Source organism: Nematolebias whitei, chromosome 3, assembly GCF_014905685.2.
Source record: "Nematolebias whitei isolate Nwh7 chromosome 3, NemWhi1, whole genome shotgun sequence".
In the NCBI taxonomy this organism is placed as follows: Eukaryota; Metazoa; Chordata; class Actinopteri; order Cyprinodontiformes; family Rivulidae; genus Nematolebias; species Nematolebias whitei.
In genome coordinates, this window is record NC_056500.1 from 29,711,978 (window position 1) to 29,724,804 (window position 12,827).

The 12,827-nt window shown below is 38.1% G+C and overlaps 3 protein-coding genes across 3 annotated transcripts; 1 reads left to right on the forward strand and 2 right to left on the reverse strand.

Annotated features, from left to right (window-relative positions):
• The first annotated feature begins 277 nt into the window (after positions 1 to 277).
• Positions 278 to 1,962, forward strand: micos13 (mitochondrial contact site and cristae organizing system subunit 13). The gene is made up of 4 exons (XM_037698183.1): positions 278 to 434; positions 795 to 951; positions 1,216 to 1,273; positions 1,491 to 1,962. Exons 1-4 carry the CDS (start codon positions 409 to 411, stop codon positions 1,586 to 1,588), a joined length of 339 nt encoding a protein of 112 aa, XP_037554111.1. The 5' UTR covers positions 278 to 408; the 3' UTR covers positions 1,589 to 1,962.
• A 1,587-nt stretch (positions 1,963 to 3,549) lies between these two features.
• LOC119430714 (spindlin-Z) lies at positions 3,550 to 7,764 on the reverse strand. The gene is made up of 5 exons (XM_037698182.1): positions 7,682 to 7,764; positions 7,022 to 7,066; positions 5,612 to 5,859; positions 5,274 to 5,507; positions 3,550 to 3,843 (listed from the first exon to the last, which is right to left on the reverse strand). The coding sequence occupies exons 2-5, from the start codon at positions 7,042 to 7,044 to the stop codon at positions 3,638 to 3,640; spliced, it is 711 nt and encodes a 236-aa protein (XP_037554110.1). The 5' UTR covers positions 7,045 to 7,066; positions 7,682 to 7,764; the 3' UTR covers positions 3,550 to 3,637.
• A 1,491-nt stretch (positions 7,765 to 9,255) lies between these two features.
• LOC119407962 (serine protease 57-like) lies at positions 9,256 to 10,844 on the reverse strand. Its single transcript, XM_037674795.1, has 5 exons — positions 10,802 to 10,844; positions 10,556 to 10,709; positions 9,892 to 10,021; positions 9,521 to 9,775; positions 9,256 to 9,408 (listed from the first exon to the last, which is right to left on the reverse strand). The coding sequence occupies exons 1-5, from the start codon at positions 10,842 to 10,844 to the stop codon at positions 9,256 to 9,258; spliced, it is 735 nt and encodes a 244-aa protein (XP_037530723.1).
• Between the last annotated feature and the right edge of the window lie 1,983 nt (positions 10,845 to 12,827).

Sequence of the window (12,827 nt, forward strand, 5' to 3'; positions counted from 1 at the left end):
TCTCTCTCTCTCTCTCTCTCTCTCTCTCTCTCTCTCTCTCTCTCTCTCTGTAATGTTCAGATTAGAGATTTTTCAGTCACGCTCATCTTTTTGTGCTTGAAATACACACCGTAATTTTAATATAATTTACATGCAATTAAAGCCCCGATAATATTCTACGGATTAAGTCGTCAAGTGTTTTATTTTGAATCATACAGAAGAAAATCTGACGAATCTGCTGCTCCGAAATACAGTTAGACTTTCAACGCTCAACTTTATTGACAAAACGTTTGTGCGCAGGAACAAACGGACGGAGGCGGAGCAGACTTGTCCTTCAGTGCTGCAAGCTAGTAGAAGTGTACTCCGTATGTGTTGGAAGTGTTCGTTAAAAAGTGCACGTAAAGGAAGATTACACAGCTGTGGACCACGATGGCAAGGATTTTGCCCTTACTGAAGTTAGTATTTTTACTTTCGTTTTTGACTTTCTTGTAAATTAATTTGTAGTGGCTCGTGCTAATGCACAATTAGCCTTCAAGCTAACGCTGTTAGTATGTCCAGGAGCTTGACAGCCGCAGAAACTTGTTTATGAGTAGTTCCCAGTTAGCACACATTTGATTAATGACATTACCTGCATTTGGACTTCACGTAAGCAGACTTTGTTTGTTAACGAAGAGTTTTCAATCGCTACTGTCGTTTTACCAAAAGGGTAATAAGTAAACAAACTATTGGTGTCTACGCGTTTTCATTATGTTTTGTGGTACACGGCCGAGTTTTTCCTGGCTAACAATAGTCGCCTTTGGTCTTCTCCTGTGCAGACTAGCCGCCAAGGTGACCATCGCAGGAGGAGCCGTTTACGTCGCGTGTGACTCGGGTCTGCTGGGAAACAGTCAACAGGGCTCAGAGGCCCTGGAGAAAGCCAAAGCTGCTGTACCACCTGCCTTAGAGGAATGGATGAAGTATTTCGGTCTTGAGGTAGAGACTATGACATTATATTGTCAACTTTAACCACAGAATTATGAGTAATTTAAATCTGGCAAATTCCACAGACTCTTTGGGTTATTCAGTTTTAGTCAGTGATGGATTCTTTTTTAATAGTAAAGTGTTGGTTACAAGGTAATGACAGTGAAATGTATTTCATATGTAAATCATATTTCAATGGCATCCCATATGTTTAAATAAAATGATTACACCCTGTTCCAATGTGCACACATCTATTTTCTTTTTCACCATCCTTAGGCTCAGCTTCCAACCATGCCCACGATTGAGTTCTCTCCTGTTCAATCATGGAACTCTGGTAAGAACTAAATGGCTATTTTCTCATCTTAAAAATATACTTGAATATTTAAAAAAAAAAAAAAATTCAGTGATGCATTTTGCTCACTCTTGATACATTCAGTTATACCCATTAGCAGTACATTTGTATAGCATTCAGTTTTGGTGTCATTTAACTTAGAGAGAAGTATTTCATAGTTTCAGACTGCAAACTGATTTTTTTTTTCCTGTCAATCCAGGAGTCCGGTGGACAATTTCAAATCTTTCTGAGGCTCCAACAAAGGCAGCTGAATATGCAAATCAGGGAGCGCAGTATGTAAAGGACCTGATCAAATGAACAAACTATGGGTGGCTTCACATTATCAATTCACATGACTTTTGCACTTGACATGACGGTACTCCTTAAAAATGTGTCTCCCCCGTCAAGAAGATGGTCAACATGAAACTGTTAAGTGACATCCAGTTACAAGGACTGCTTTCTTCTGAAGGATGCTGTTTTTATTAAATGTGCTTTAAAATGGAAGTAGTACATAACACAGAGAAGGAAAAGGTATTTTAAATATCTTGTTCATTTTGTGTTTAACAGTAAATTAAATGTTACTAATGTCCTTTATTAAAGTTAATACCATCTTGTCCACTGCTAGCTTAAATCATGTGAATGTTGTGTATATATGCAATTTCACTATTCAGAATAAGAATAGTCTTAAAACATTTTGTCTTCAGTTTGATTTATTGAGTCAAATCTCAATTACATCGTGTGTGTTTGAACAGAAACAAATAGGCAAAAACCTTTTCTTCCAAAATAATAATATGACATGAACAGCCATTTTATTCTGCAACAAATTCAAAACTGGAGGAGGCAACTGAAGCGTAGAGCACAATAGTTTGACTCAAACCCACACAAGAAAAGAACTATTAACAGTGATGTATAGTGTTCATGTCTTTTTATTTGAAAGGTGGAAAATAATCTAGCACAATTTGTCTCGTGACAAAATAAAGATATGAAACCTTCAGGCACTGTTTAGGTGATGCATCTAGGGTTAAACAGAAAAGGTAAAATAGCTTACTGAAAGATATACCAACAAAAAAAAACAGGCCAAAAAAACCAGTGACTACAACAATCACAAAATTTGAATGAACTCCATTGGGCAAGCAAACGTTTGGGATTTTAAAGACTGAAAACCTACTGGTAGTTACAACAAATTGGTTTCATAGCTGATTGAATTCTGGAAACGGTTTAAATTTTAATTAATTAGTTCAAAAGAGGGTTATGTTGTAAAGAAACATGTTTATAAAATAAATGAAAGCAAGATTATTCACAAGTTTCACAGAGTAAATACTGTCATCTGTAAGTATTGCAGCTTAATTCCTTTCCCCTTCATGCATGTAATTTAAAGCATATGTCTGCCCCTTTAGTTTTAAAGAACACAGAGCAAAGTATTAGACTGCACAATAAACTATGTAAACTTTATACAATAAAGTGCTGCCCACAACATCAACAGTGAGATTTATGCAAGCAATAAAATGTTTAAAAATGTTTAAAGGACATTTTCAACACCACTTTTGCAAACCGATGGTTGAAGAACTTTCCTCAAACTACCAATGAAAGCTAAGGAGCAGCCATCATTTGCAGAAATATAAAGCACAGTTTACACAAATGGTATGTACAACATTGCCAAACTGACAAGCCTAAAGGCACTTTCTGATTTGTGTGCGTTCAATTACTAATTTAGCAACTCAGGACAGAACACCGTGGTGTTCTTACATTATCACTCAAGAGCATTTTTTAAATCCTTCACAAGAAAAGCCAAGTTAGACAAAATGAAATATCTAGCCAATTTAAGAGTTCAACTATATTTGAAACCTGGTCCAAAAATGCAGGACTGTATTGGCATCCGAGAACAAAAGGACCTAATTGAAGAGATTTTGTAAGATGGACTTCTTCTAGAACTAACAACAAATTAAAGCTTTTATTTCCAACACTGTGTTACAAGCTCGTTAGCTTAAGAACCCCGAAAACAAAAAGTGTAATTGGACAACATTCTGTGCTGCTTTTAAAGTCAATGAGATTTACGGTAATTAAGAGAGTCGCTTAACAGACTGATTCATGGCAACAATGCAATGCAGTAACGACTGCACAGCCCATAGCAGCACAATATTAAAGTGTCCAATGTAAGGTTTCATAGGAAGCAAACACCCAACACCTTTCCAAAGTAAAAAGCATAGCAGTGCTACAGTTCTACTGTGCATATAAACACAAAGGGCACTAACTTCTGAACAATAAAGCATATCGGCTACTAATCAACCCTGCCATGTTTGTGAATAACAGTTGAACAAAAAGTGAATGAGAGGCGGCTGGAGGATGAGATAAAAGTGTCCACAATGTCTAGGTGGTTTTGACCAGATCATAGACATGAATATGAAAGTCATCATCATATTTAATGTAGTATACAGAGGGTTTGGCTGGGACCTGGTAGATGACCAGTCCTGTCCGCTTCACACCCTTGTCTGTAACATACTCCACTTGTTTCCCCACCAGACTTTCTGTCTCTTCTCCTGGTTTTCTGTCTGCAGGCAACAGGTGCTTGTTTTCTGTGAAGAGGGAACATCTATAAATTACTAACACATTACGTAACACGAACAGTGTAACAAAAAGTCTGAAGGTTTCATTTCTCGGTGGCGGCAGATGACGTAGTTGGTTCTTAGGAAACACTAGGCATGCTTGAGTAAAGCACACAAATGTGAGGTTCTGACGTTGAACCGTGCCGTGGAAGTTTTGGTTCCGAATGAGAAACGGGTACATTAATTTGTCATGGTAATCTGTGCAAGACGTCCATAGTAAATGTGAACGTTTTTGTTATCACATGCCCCTTTAGAACGTGTAAAATATTTCAAGGCTGTAGTAAATGCATATAAACCTTTTGAGCAGTGTCAGGTGTGACAGTTTATTTAAGAGAGACGGGCTGTTCTAAGCTGTATGGGAGAGTGGTGGCGCAGAGGTTAGAGGAGGTGGCATGTGTTCGGAAGGTCGCCGGTTCGACTCCCTGTGCCGACAACATCAAAATGAGGAAGGGAAAGGTGAAACATTCACACCTGCCTCCACCCTCATTTGCCCCAATCTGGGCCCTTGAACAAGGCCCTTAGCCCCAACCACCTGCTCCCCCTGGACGTACTAGATGGCAGTTCACTGCTCCACACAGAGGGCTGTGGTAGCTCCATGGCCTGTGTCAGGAAGGGCATCCGGTGTAAAAACAAATACCAAGTCTTCGTGCAAACCCCTGAAGAAGGGAGCAGCCAAAAGAAAAAAAAAAAAAGTCTATGGTAAGCTGTCTTTGTTGTTTAATTACATTTTATTATTTCTTTCGGCTGCTCCCTTCTTCAGTGGTCGCCACAGTGAATTAACTCGCATGAAGACATGGCAATTATTTTTATATCGTATGCCCTTCCTGACACCACCACCGAGCTACCACAGCCCTCTGTGCGGAGCAGAGAACCGCCATCTAGTATGTCCAGGGGGAGCAGATGGTGGGGATTAAGGGCCTTGCTAAGGGCTCAGAGTGGGGCAAATGGGGATGGAGGCAGATGTGGGTGTTTCACCTTTCTCACCCACATTTTTTTATGTTGTCGGTACCGGGAGTTGAACCGGTCACCTTCCAATCACAGGCCCACCTTCTCTAACCTCTGCACCACCACTCCCACTTGTCATTTAATCACAAAATAAATTATTAAGTCATGATTATTTAAATGTCATGTATCAAAAAATAAGAATAATTTCAAATTGGCATCTACTTTTTCTGCATGTTTAAAGTTGCTAATAAATTTAGGATTGCCTAATACATTTAAGATTGTCCAAAACCAACAAATTTCATAAACCGTGAAGAGGTAGCACTTAAAAAAATATTAAAATCACTTTTTGTTTTGCATGGGGCCGTTTTTTTCTTTCTTTTCTTTCCAAAACATTGAGGCGAGTTTATCACAGATCCTAAATTTTTGTGAGGCAGACTCTGTTAAACACAAAGTACCTTCTTCAGGCAAAATCCTCAGATCTCCATCAGCGTAGTCGTCCCACAGCTGGTACATATAAAGAACAGGGTCCTTCTCATAAGTGATATAATACCAGTTGGTCATGATTGGAGCTCTGGACAGGACCATGCCTCTCCACTCGTTCTTCTCGCCATCCTCCTTTTCAAACAGATGTTCCACAGCTTTGCCCACCAGCTCCTCAGCCCCAGGGGGTATCCTTAGTTTGTTGTTCACTGCAGAGACACAAGCACAGAGAATACATATTTTGGTTGGTGTGTAAAATAAAGGAACTGATGAAAGCGGGCACAGACAAAACGGAACCTTGTCACAGACTCACCAACTGTCTCCGACAACACTTGCAGGTTCGACACTCTCTCGTCCTTGAACAACTCGATGCCATAGACGCAGTCAAAGCCGTCGTACTTCACCATGAAAAGGGAGGGATTTACACTCAGCCTGTCGAGTACTGTTCCTTTCCATTTGCTTTGGTTCCCCTTCTCCCGCCAGTTGTGCTGAATGCGAACTCCCACAATGTCATTAGGATCTGGGGTCAAGGTGTCACTCAGCTCCCCACTGCTTCGCTTTCTGATAATAAACAAGTACAATAGCAAAAGTGAAGACACCCATTTTTAATTTCTGGATGAACAAAATTAATCAAATCTATCAATTTAATTTTCATTTATAAAATTCGCAAATCTCAATGGGAAATAAATGCTTAAAATGTTCAGTGGATATATACTGATTTAAATTAATCTGTTTCTCATAGTGGTTTTTTCCCAGTGTTAACATTAAACCTATGTACACGGGGTAATAATATAATAATAATGGAAAGAGATTCGCTATTTGCTCAGTAGTGACTGAACGGTATTGTTCAGTCTACAGCTGTCATTTCTAACCCAAACCCAGAGCCTGGCTCCGCCCGTCCCAGATTAGGGCCGGTCCAGTCCATAATAATGTGCAAGCCAGGTCGGTGTTGGGCTTTTGATAGTGTCAGCAGACGTGTGCGGCTGACGATCCAATTATATGGCAACATGGCTTGCCATACATCACCTTCCGCACGCGCCCATTTGACTGCGCGCTGACCAGCCTTAAAAGAGGCAAAAAGTTCAGTTAAGCTTCAGATGGACTACCGTCAGCGATCCATCAGCCCAAATGGACGTTCATTCAGCCGCAGCACTCAGCGGACGCATGCAGCCGACGACCCAAACAGGTGAGATCACAAAATATCTGACATTTCAGAGCAGGGTCTAATGCAGGCAGATGCAGGGGAAGTATTTAATGCGCTTTGAGGGCTCCTCAGCTCCGATCTTCCGCCCCCTTTACTCAGCCGCTGACCGTTAATAACTATATAAGCAGTCAAAGCTTAATTAAAAATCCCCCCCCAGTTTCGGACCCATAATTACTGTTAATTCGTCGGATCAGGTGGGGTTCGGAAATTATGGCTACGGGCTGGGACCGGGTCATACTTTTTGGACCCGAATGCAACTCTAGTTCAGTCCCTATTAAAAAAAACAAATTAAAAACAAAATAACAATATTGACAGTGACCAAGAACCACTAGTTGATTCAGTCTACACGTCATGCTCTCTGAGGCCATTTGATTTTATAATTATCTAAAACGTTACTGTTAATGTATATGTAACAACATAAATACACTTTTTACAGAGGCCACAACTATACCTTCATTGAAATCATCAAAAATGGCTGCACAACAGTTTATATACAGTAGTAGTTCTGTTTTGACCTACCTGCCCCTTTTCTTGGACATCATAACTCCAGAAATTCAGCTGTTACTATTTGACAGAGACAAAAGAAATGTTCAGCTGTTTGGTTAACTGTAGCTTGTTTGAGAATAGACATAACCACATAGTCACAGTCAGATTTACAAAACAAAAAAAAACAAAACAATTTTAAAGGGGTTGATCTGCTCAAATGACTGACAGCTCCAACAACCAATGAGCTGGCTTGGTGGCGCAACTTCCTGCGTACAGTATTGGAGGTCACATCATGCACATAATCTACTATATAGAATAAGAATGATAAATTTAATTAATAAGTAAATAAATTATTTAGCTGAGTGGCTGGGAGAAGCTAACAATGACAAGGTGAAACCTTACCTCAGTTACGCATTTATAACAATGGTTTACAAACTTACATAATAAACATTCCGAGGGGGTTCACGTCCTAACTATTCAACCAGTAGTGCAGTAGGTAAGTTAACTAAAAGCTACACCGGACTCTGCAGCTTCTCTGTCTGTCTCTTCATATTGCAGATGTTACTGAAGCAGGTAAAGCGGAGGCGTTCAAATATCCGCTCCCCCGCGCTCCCTGACAGTAGCTAACAAACAAACACCGGTAATAACCGAATGTTTACATCCTTATCTTTGCGTGAAACGCAATTTAATTACCTTCAAGCTGATTTCATGTCAGTATTTTTCGGTTCGTTTGGCTGATATTAATGTCATCACACGCCAACCGCAAATCTCGCGAAACCTATAAAATGGGAGCTAGTTTTCACGGGGGCGGAGCCTCTAGTTCCCTGCAAGCCTTGGTTACCATGACGGCAGACATAGACGTAACCACAGGCGCGGAGAATTGTGGGTATTGTAGTTTTAATTACAGCGACACAAGGTAGATCTTTTTTCGGAGTTAGAAATAAGATAGGTTATTACTTTTTACTAGTTTTATTACCATAAAGTAAGAGCATTTGTTGTAACAGAGCAAAAGTATAAGACACGCTACTGAAAATGTAATTCTAAATATCAGAGTACTCTAAGGGTCAAAGGTCATAAGACCAGCAAAAAATATATATTTTACCAAAAAAAAGCAAAGCATTAAAGTTTAATCATACAAATACAATTTTTTGTTCAACTTCTCCCAGATATAAGAAACGATTCAACATATATGCTATCTGTAAAGGGTAGAAATGACAAATATTATGCAACAGGATCTAGATGAAAATTTGATTTGATTTCTGTACATTAGCATGTTTGGGGCATAGGGGCAATGTAAAATGGTATAAAAAAAGAAAAAGAAGTACTAACAAGTGTGAAATTCTAATGGATACTTTGTAAACGTGATTAAAAAAATATTACCAGCAGAGGGCTGCATGACAACACCATTTCACTTTGGTTGGGACAACCCCAGATTGGGCAAGTTTAAACGTTTTAAGCAAGGCACTAAATTAAAGTTTTCTATGTAACAGGAATACATTGCAAATACGGTGGTATAGAGGAATAAAAAATGTATGCAAATTTAACATTATGATCCTTAAACCACATGAAAAAAGTTGCTAAAAACTCTTAAAGACAGAATGGAAAACAAAGAATGCAGGGTATCCAGAATTGGGCCACAGTGTTTAAACTAAAAATTTGATGGCTTAACATTTTCTAAAAAATAAAAAAAAATATGGACAGAAGGGTGCAAAGCAACAATGAATAAAAGCAAACTGACCATACATTGATAATAAATATGGTCATTATGCATGTGAAATAGTGCAAACTAGCTAGACACTTCACTGCTGAAGATGCAAAATGAAAACCGATAGTTCCTGCCATGCATTACTGTCTCTGAGCCTGCAGTGATTTATTCAATGCATGTGTTCATACATTTGTATTCTGACAATTCTGTTTGGCCCCGAACAACAGCTGACACATCAAGACATGCGATATCCACTCTGTCCATTACATCAGAGCTTAGAAATACTAATTTAAGAAATTTCATTAATTAATAAAACTAAAACGAATGCTCTTTCTGTCTTTATCATTTTACTTCAAATTGACTTTTGTATAATAAATAGTTATATTTTTCACCGTTTTTTCCCACTTGTTTTGAATTCAGCATTTATAGATGCGCTATTTCCGCACTAAACTTGCTAAATATTGAGTATTTTATTGGAGGAATAAAAAAAATCTAAGTCCAGAATTTAAAGAAAAGGGAATTTATTCAAATGTATTTGTATTCAAGTAAAAGCCCATGTGGCCTAATTGTTGTTTAACACTGTTTGTATCCATTCCCTGAAGCATGAAACACAAGTGTAGACATCAGGGGTCCTCGGGTCTCCACATCGGCGTCCAGAGAAGGAGACGATGCCCGCTGCAGCACCACCACACACCAACGGACCACCTGAATCCCCCTTGAAGGAAACGTTACACACAAGACATTTAAAAGTTAGTAAGCTTTTTAAAAATATAAATACTGTGATGTTTGTGGTGAATAACGCTTTGTATTTTTGTTTATTTTCTTACCGAGCAGAAGCCCTGAAAGCTTCTGGCTCCCATGGCACAAACCATCGTTTCTGTTATGGAAGCTTCTTTCCATATTCTTTTACATGACTTGTTAGACAAAACGGTGACATTGACCTCTTGGAGCCGGTTTGCTAAGGTTTCATTATCGCCTATGTCTCCCCAGCCAGCCGTGATGCAGGCGCTTCCTGTTGTCAGCTGCTCAGTCTGCAGAGGGATCAACTGCACTTCTTTGGTAAGCTGTGCCCTGCCACTCAGCTGGGGTTATTGAAATAAAATGAATAAGTACATAAATAAATAAAAGATTAAGAAGCATATATCTTAATTATATTTAATTTGATTATGAATTTAAAACAAAATGGAGTGTGGCCCACCTTTAGGAGCATGATGTCATTTGCAAGATCGTTGTAGTCTGGATATGGAAAAGATTGAAGAACACCAAACTCCTGCTTTGCTGGTTCTTGGTCTTTTATAGAATCCGCTCCAAGTACAACAGTGTACGGTCTAAAAATTACACAATTTCACATGCACAGCTCAATATGCACGTTGTACTAAACATATTCAAGATACATTTTACAGTTTCCTCCAGTCAGTACAACCAATATCTTATGCAGCAAACCATCAAAATTAGCTTTCTTTAAAATAAAAATATACGCTTGTATGAACCAGTAAGGAACATTTCTTTTGTTTTTTTGCTTGCGTCTTAGCAACACATTGATAAAAAACGTTTTTTGAATACAAAAATATTATAATCGTATGCCTTATTGGATTAGGGTTGTAAGCTCAATCATCCAGGTAGATAACAATAAAAAAGGTTAAATCGTGTCATCTGGACCAGTTTCTTTAAGTGAGAAATGTTTCGTCCCATTCGTAGACTGAGGAAGTCCTCTGGATGAGGGACGAAATGTTTCTCACTTAAAGAAACTGATCCAGATGACACGATTTAACCTTTTTTTTATTAGTCTTCTTCAATTGTTAAAAATGTGTTAAACAATCTGTAAAACCATGTTGCCACACACAAAAAACAAAGAGACTTACAATTCTAAGTCACAATGTGCTGCTGTGAGCACAAAGTCCTCTCTCACCAGAACACCTCCACAGTTATGCTGACCTATGACTTGCAACGAGGCCATGTATGGGCGCGAGTGGGCAACAGCATCTTTGCCTCCAATAATACGAGCTCCATCAGCCCCTGGAAAAAAAAATAAAAAATCACATTATGGGTTTTGTCACTCTCCTAATGCGGATTGTTATACTTTATGGTCCTAAGACAGTGCAACGTACCTGAGAGGACAGACAGGAAAAGAAGTGCAAAGCTGACTGCCATGGTCTCTAGTGAAACCCAAACTTTGCTCTCTTGGTTTTTAACTTTGGGGCATCTTCCTGATTTGTCTCCTTGTTGCTTCAGTACATTTTACAACATGTTAGTGAGCTATTGGATAGTTTTTTACTGTTACAAAAGTTGCAAGATTTTCAAACAAGGTTTCGTAATTGATGCAAGATGTTGGCGGTCACAATGTCTATAAACGTGGTCCAGCCAAAATATATGTTTCGTTCTATAAATATTACTGAATCAGATTTTTTTTTTAAAGAGTTCAAATTGTTCTGCACGAGTCTGTGCTTCAACTGTTGTTTATTCCTAAAGATGTATCTCTGAATAAAGACATTTTTGAATTGTTTTGTTCCTTCCCCTTGAAATCTGGTTGCATCACAGTTAGATTGAAACGAGTCGGGTGAAGAAAGAATCTTTGTTACTGCAATTCTGCTTCTACATTTAAACTTCTCAATTCTATTATCACCTTTGATATATTTTAAAATGGCCTGTACCCTCTTGCCCAATCTGTTAGGACTTGAAGTATGTGTAGCAATTAACATGCCTAAATTTAGCCCAGTATCTGTAAAACTGAGTTATTGCCATTTATGCGTGAGCCAGATTGATTACTTGTAAATCAGATTAAATCCAATTTACTCAAAAGTTGATTGGTTGTAGATGTATCCAGTGATTACTTTCTGATGAACCATTAAAATCTGTTTTCTGGTTCATGAGAGATTTTGCTCACAGTCAAACAAACACACATGTACACAGGCTACACACGTTAGCACATGATAACTGGAGCGGTGTTAAAGACCGGTGAGAGGATTAAAACATACCAAAAAAGTCCAACATGATTCACTCTTAGTAAAAACTGTTAGCAAACATCAAAGTTCTTGCTCAATAATCCAGGTAAAAATCCAACAAAATTAAGTCAGGTCCTCTGGATGGTTTCTTTGTGTTCAAATGTTTCTTCTTTCATCCCAAGGACTTCATCAGTCTGAGGAGCTACAACAAACTCAGTCCCTTAAGCAGCACACTCACATAGTGGGCCAACCAGTTTGATGGTAATAAGATGATTTCTGGAGTCTGCCCTCTCCCCCATCGACTCCTCTGAGGCAGCCATAGCCAAAGTGGTTCAAAATATCAAAGTTCATGCTCAATAATCCAGGTGAAAATATTGTGATGAGTCCAGAAACCATCTTATCACCATCAAACTGGTTGTCCCACTATGTGACTGTTGGTTAACAGTTTTTTTTTTCTGTGCAGATTCAAAAGTCTTTTTTTTTATTTTTTATGAACCCAGTATCATAAATTTTAGCATAATATGCAAAAGTATTGAGGTAGTTTTCATAAAAATGCCTTTCTTTTTCTTGATCTGAATTTTTTAAAATTAGAAAAGCAGAGTTCTAAGTGTTCAATAGACTTGCAAGAAAAGATATAAAGAAATTGTATAGTGAAGTAGAAATCTGTGAAGTACCATCATACAGGATTACTGAATTCAGATTGACACATTGGAGTAAAACTTTTGTTTTCTGCAGTTTAAATGACAAAGAAAAAGTCATACTGAATGTTTGGAACTGTTTCAAATGGTGAAACAACCGCACACATTTTTATTTCTGTTTCTGTAATACAAAAATCATGTTACCTTATTCTTATATAATATTGTATTATATAAGTATATTCTTTATATACTTTGACATTTGCCAACTGTGGCTTTATTTTTTTGTAACTTGTTAATTGTTGCTACCTGGGTATATAATAGAGAAATCCTATATTTTAATCACTGCTTCACCTTGAACAAGTCTCAAAAATCCCCCTGCTGTCCTTGGGTTAAAATGCCCCTTGACTTTTAAGGTGTCATTTAGATTCAATGGCAGCAGGAGGCTTAACTGCAGTGTTCTCACACTTATACACACACACACACACACACACACACACACACATATATATATATATATATATATATATATATATATATATATATATATATATATA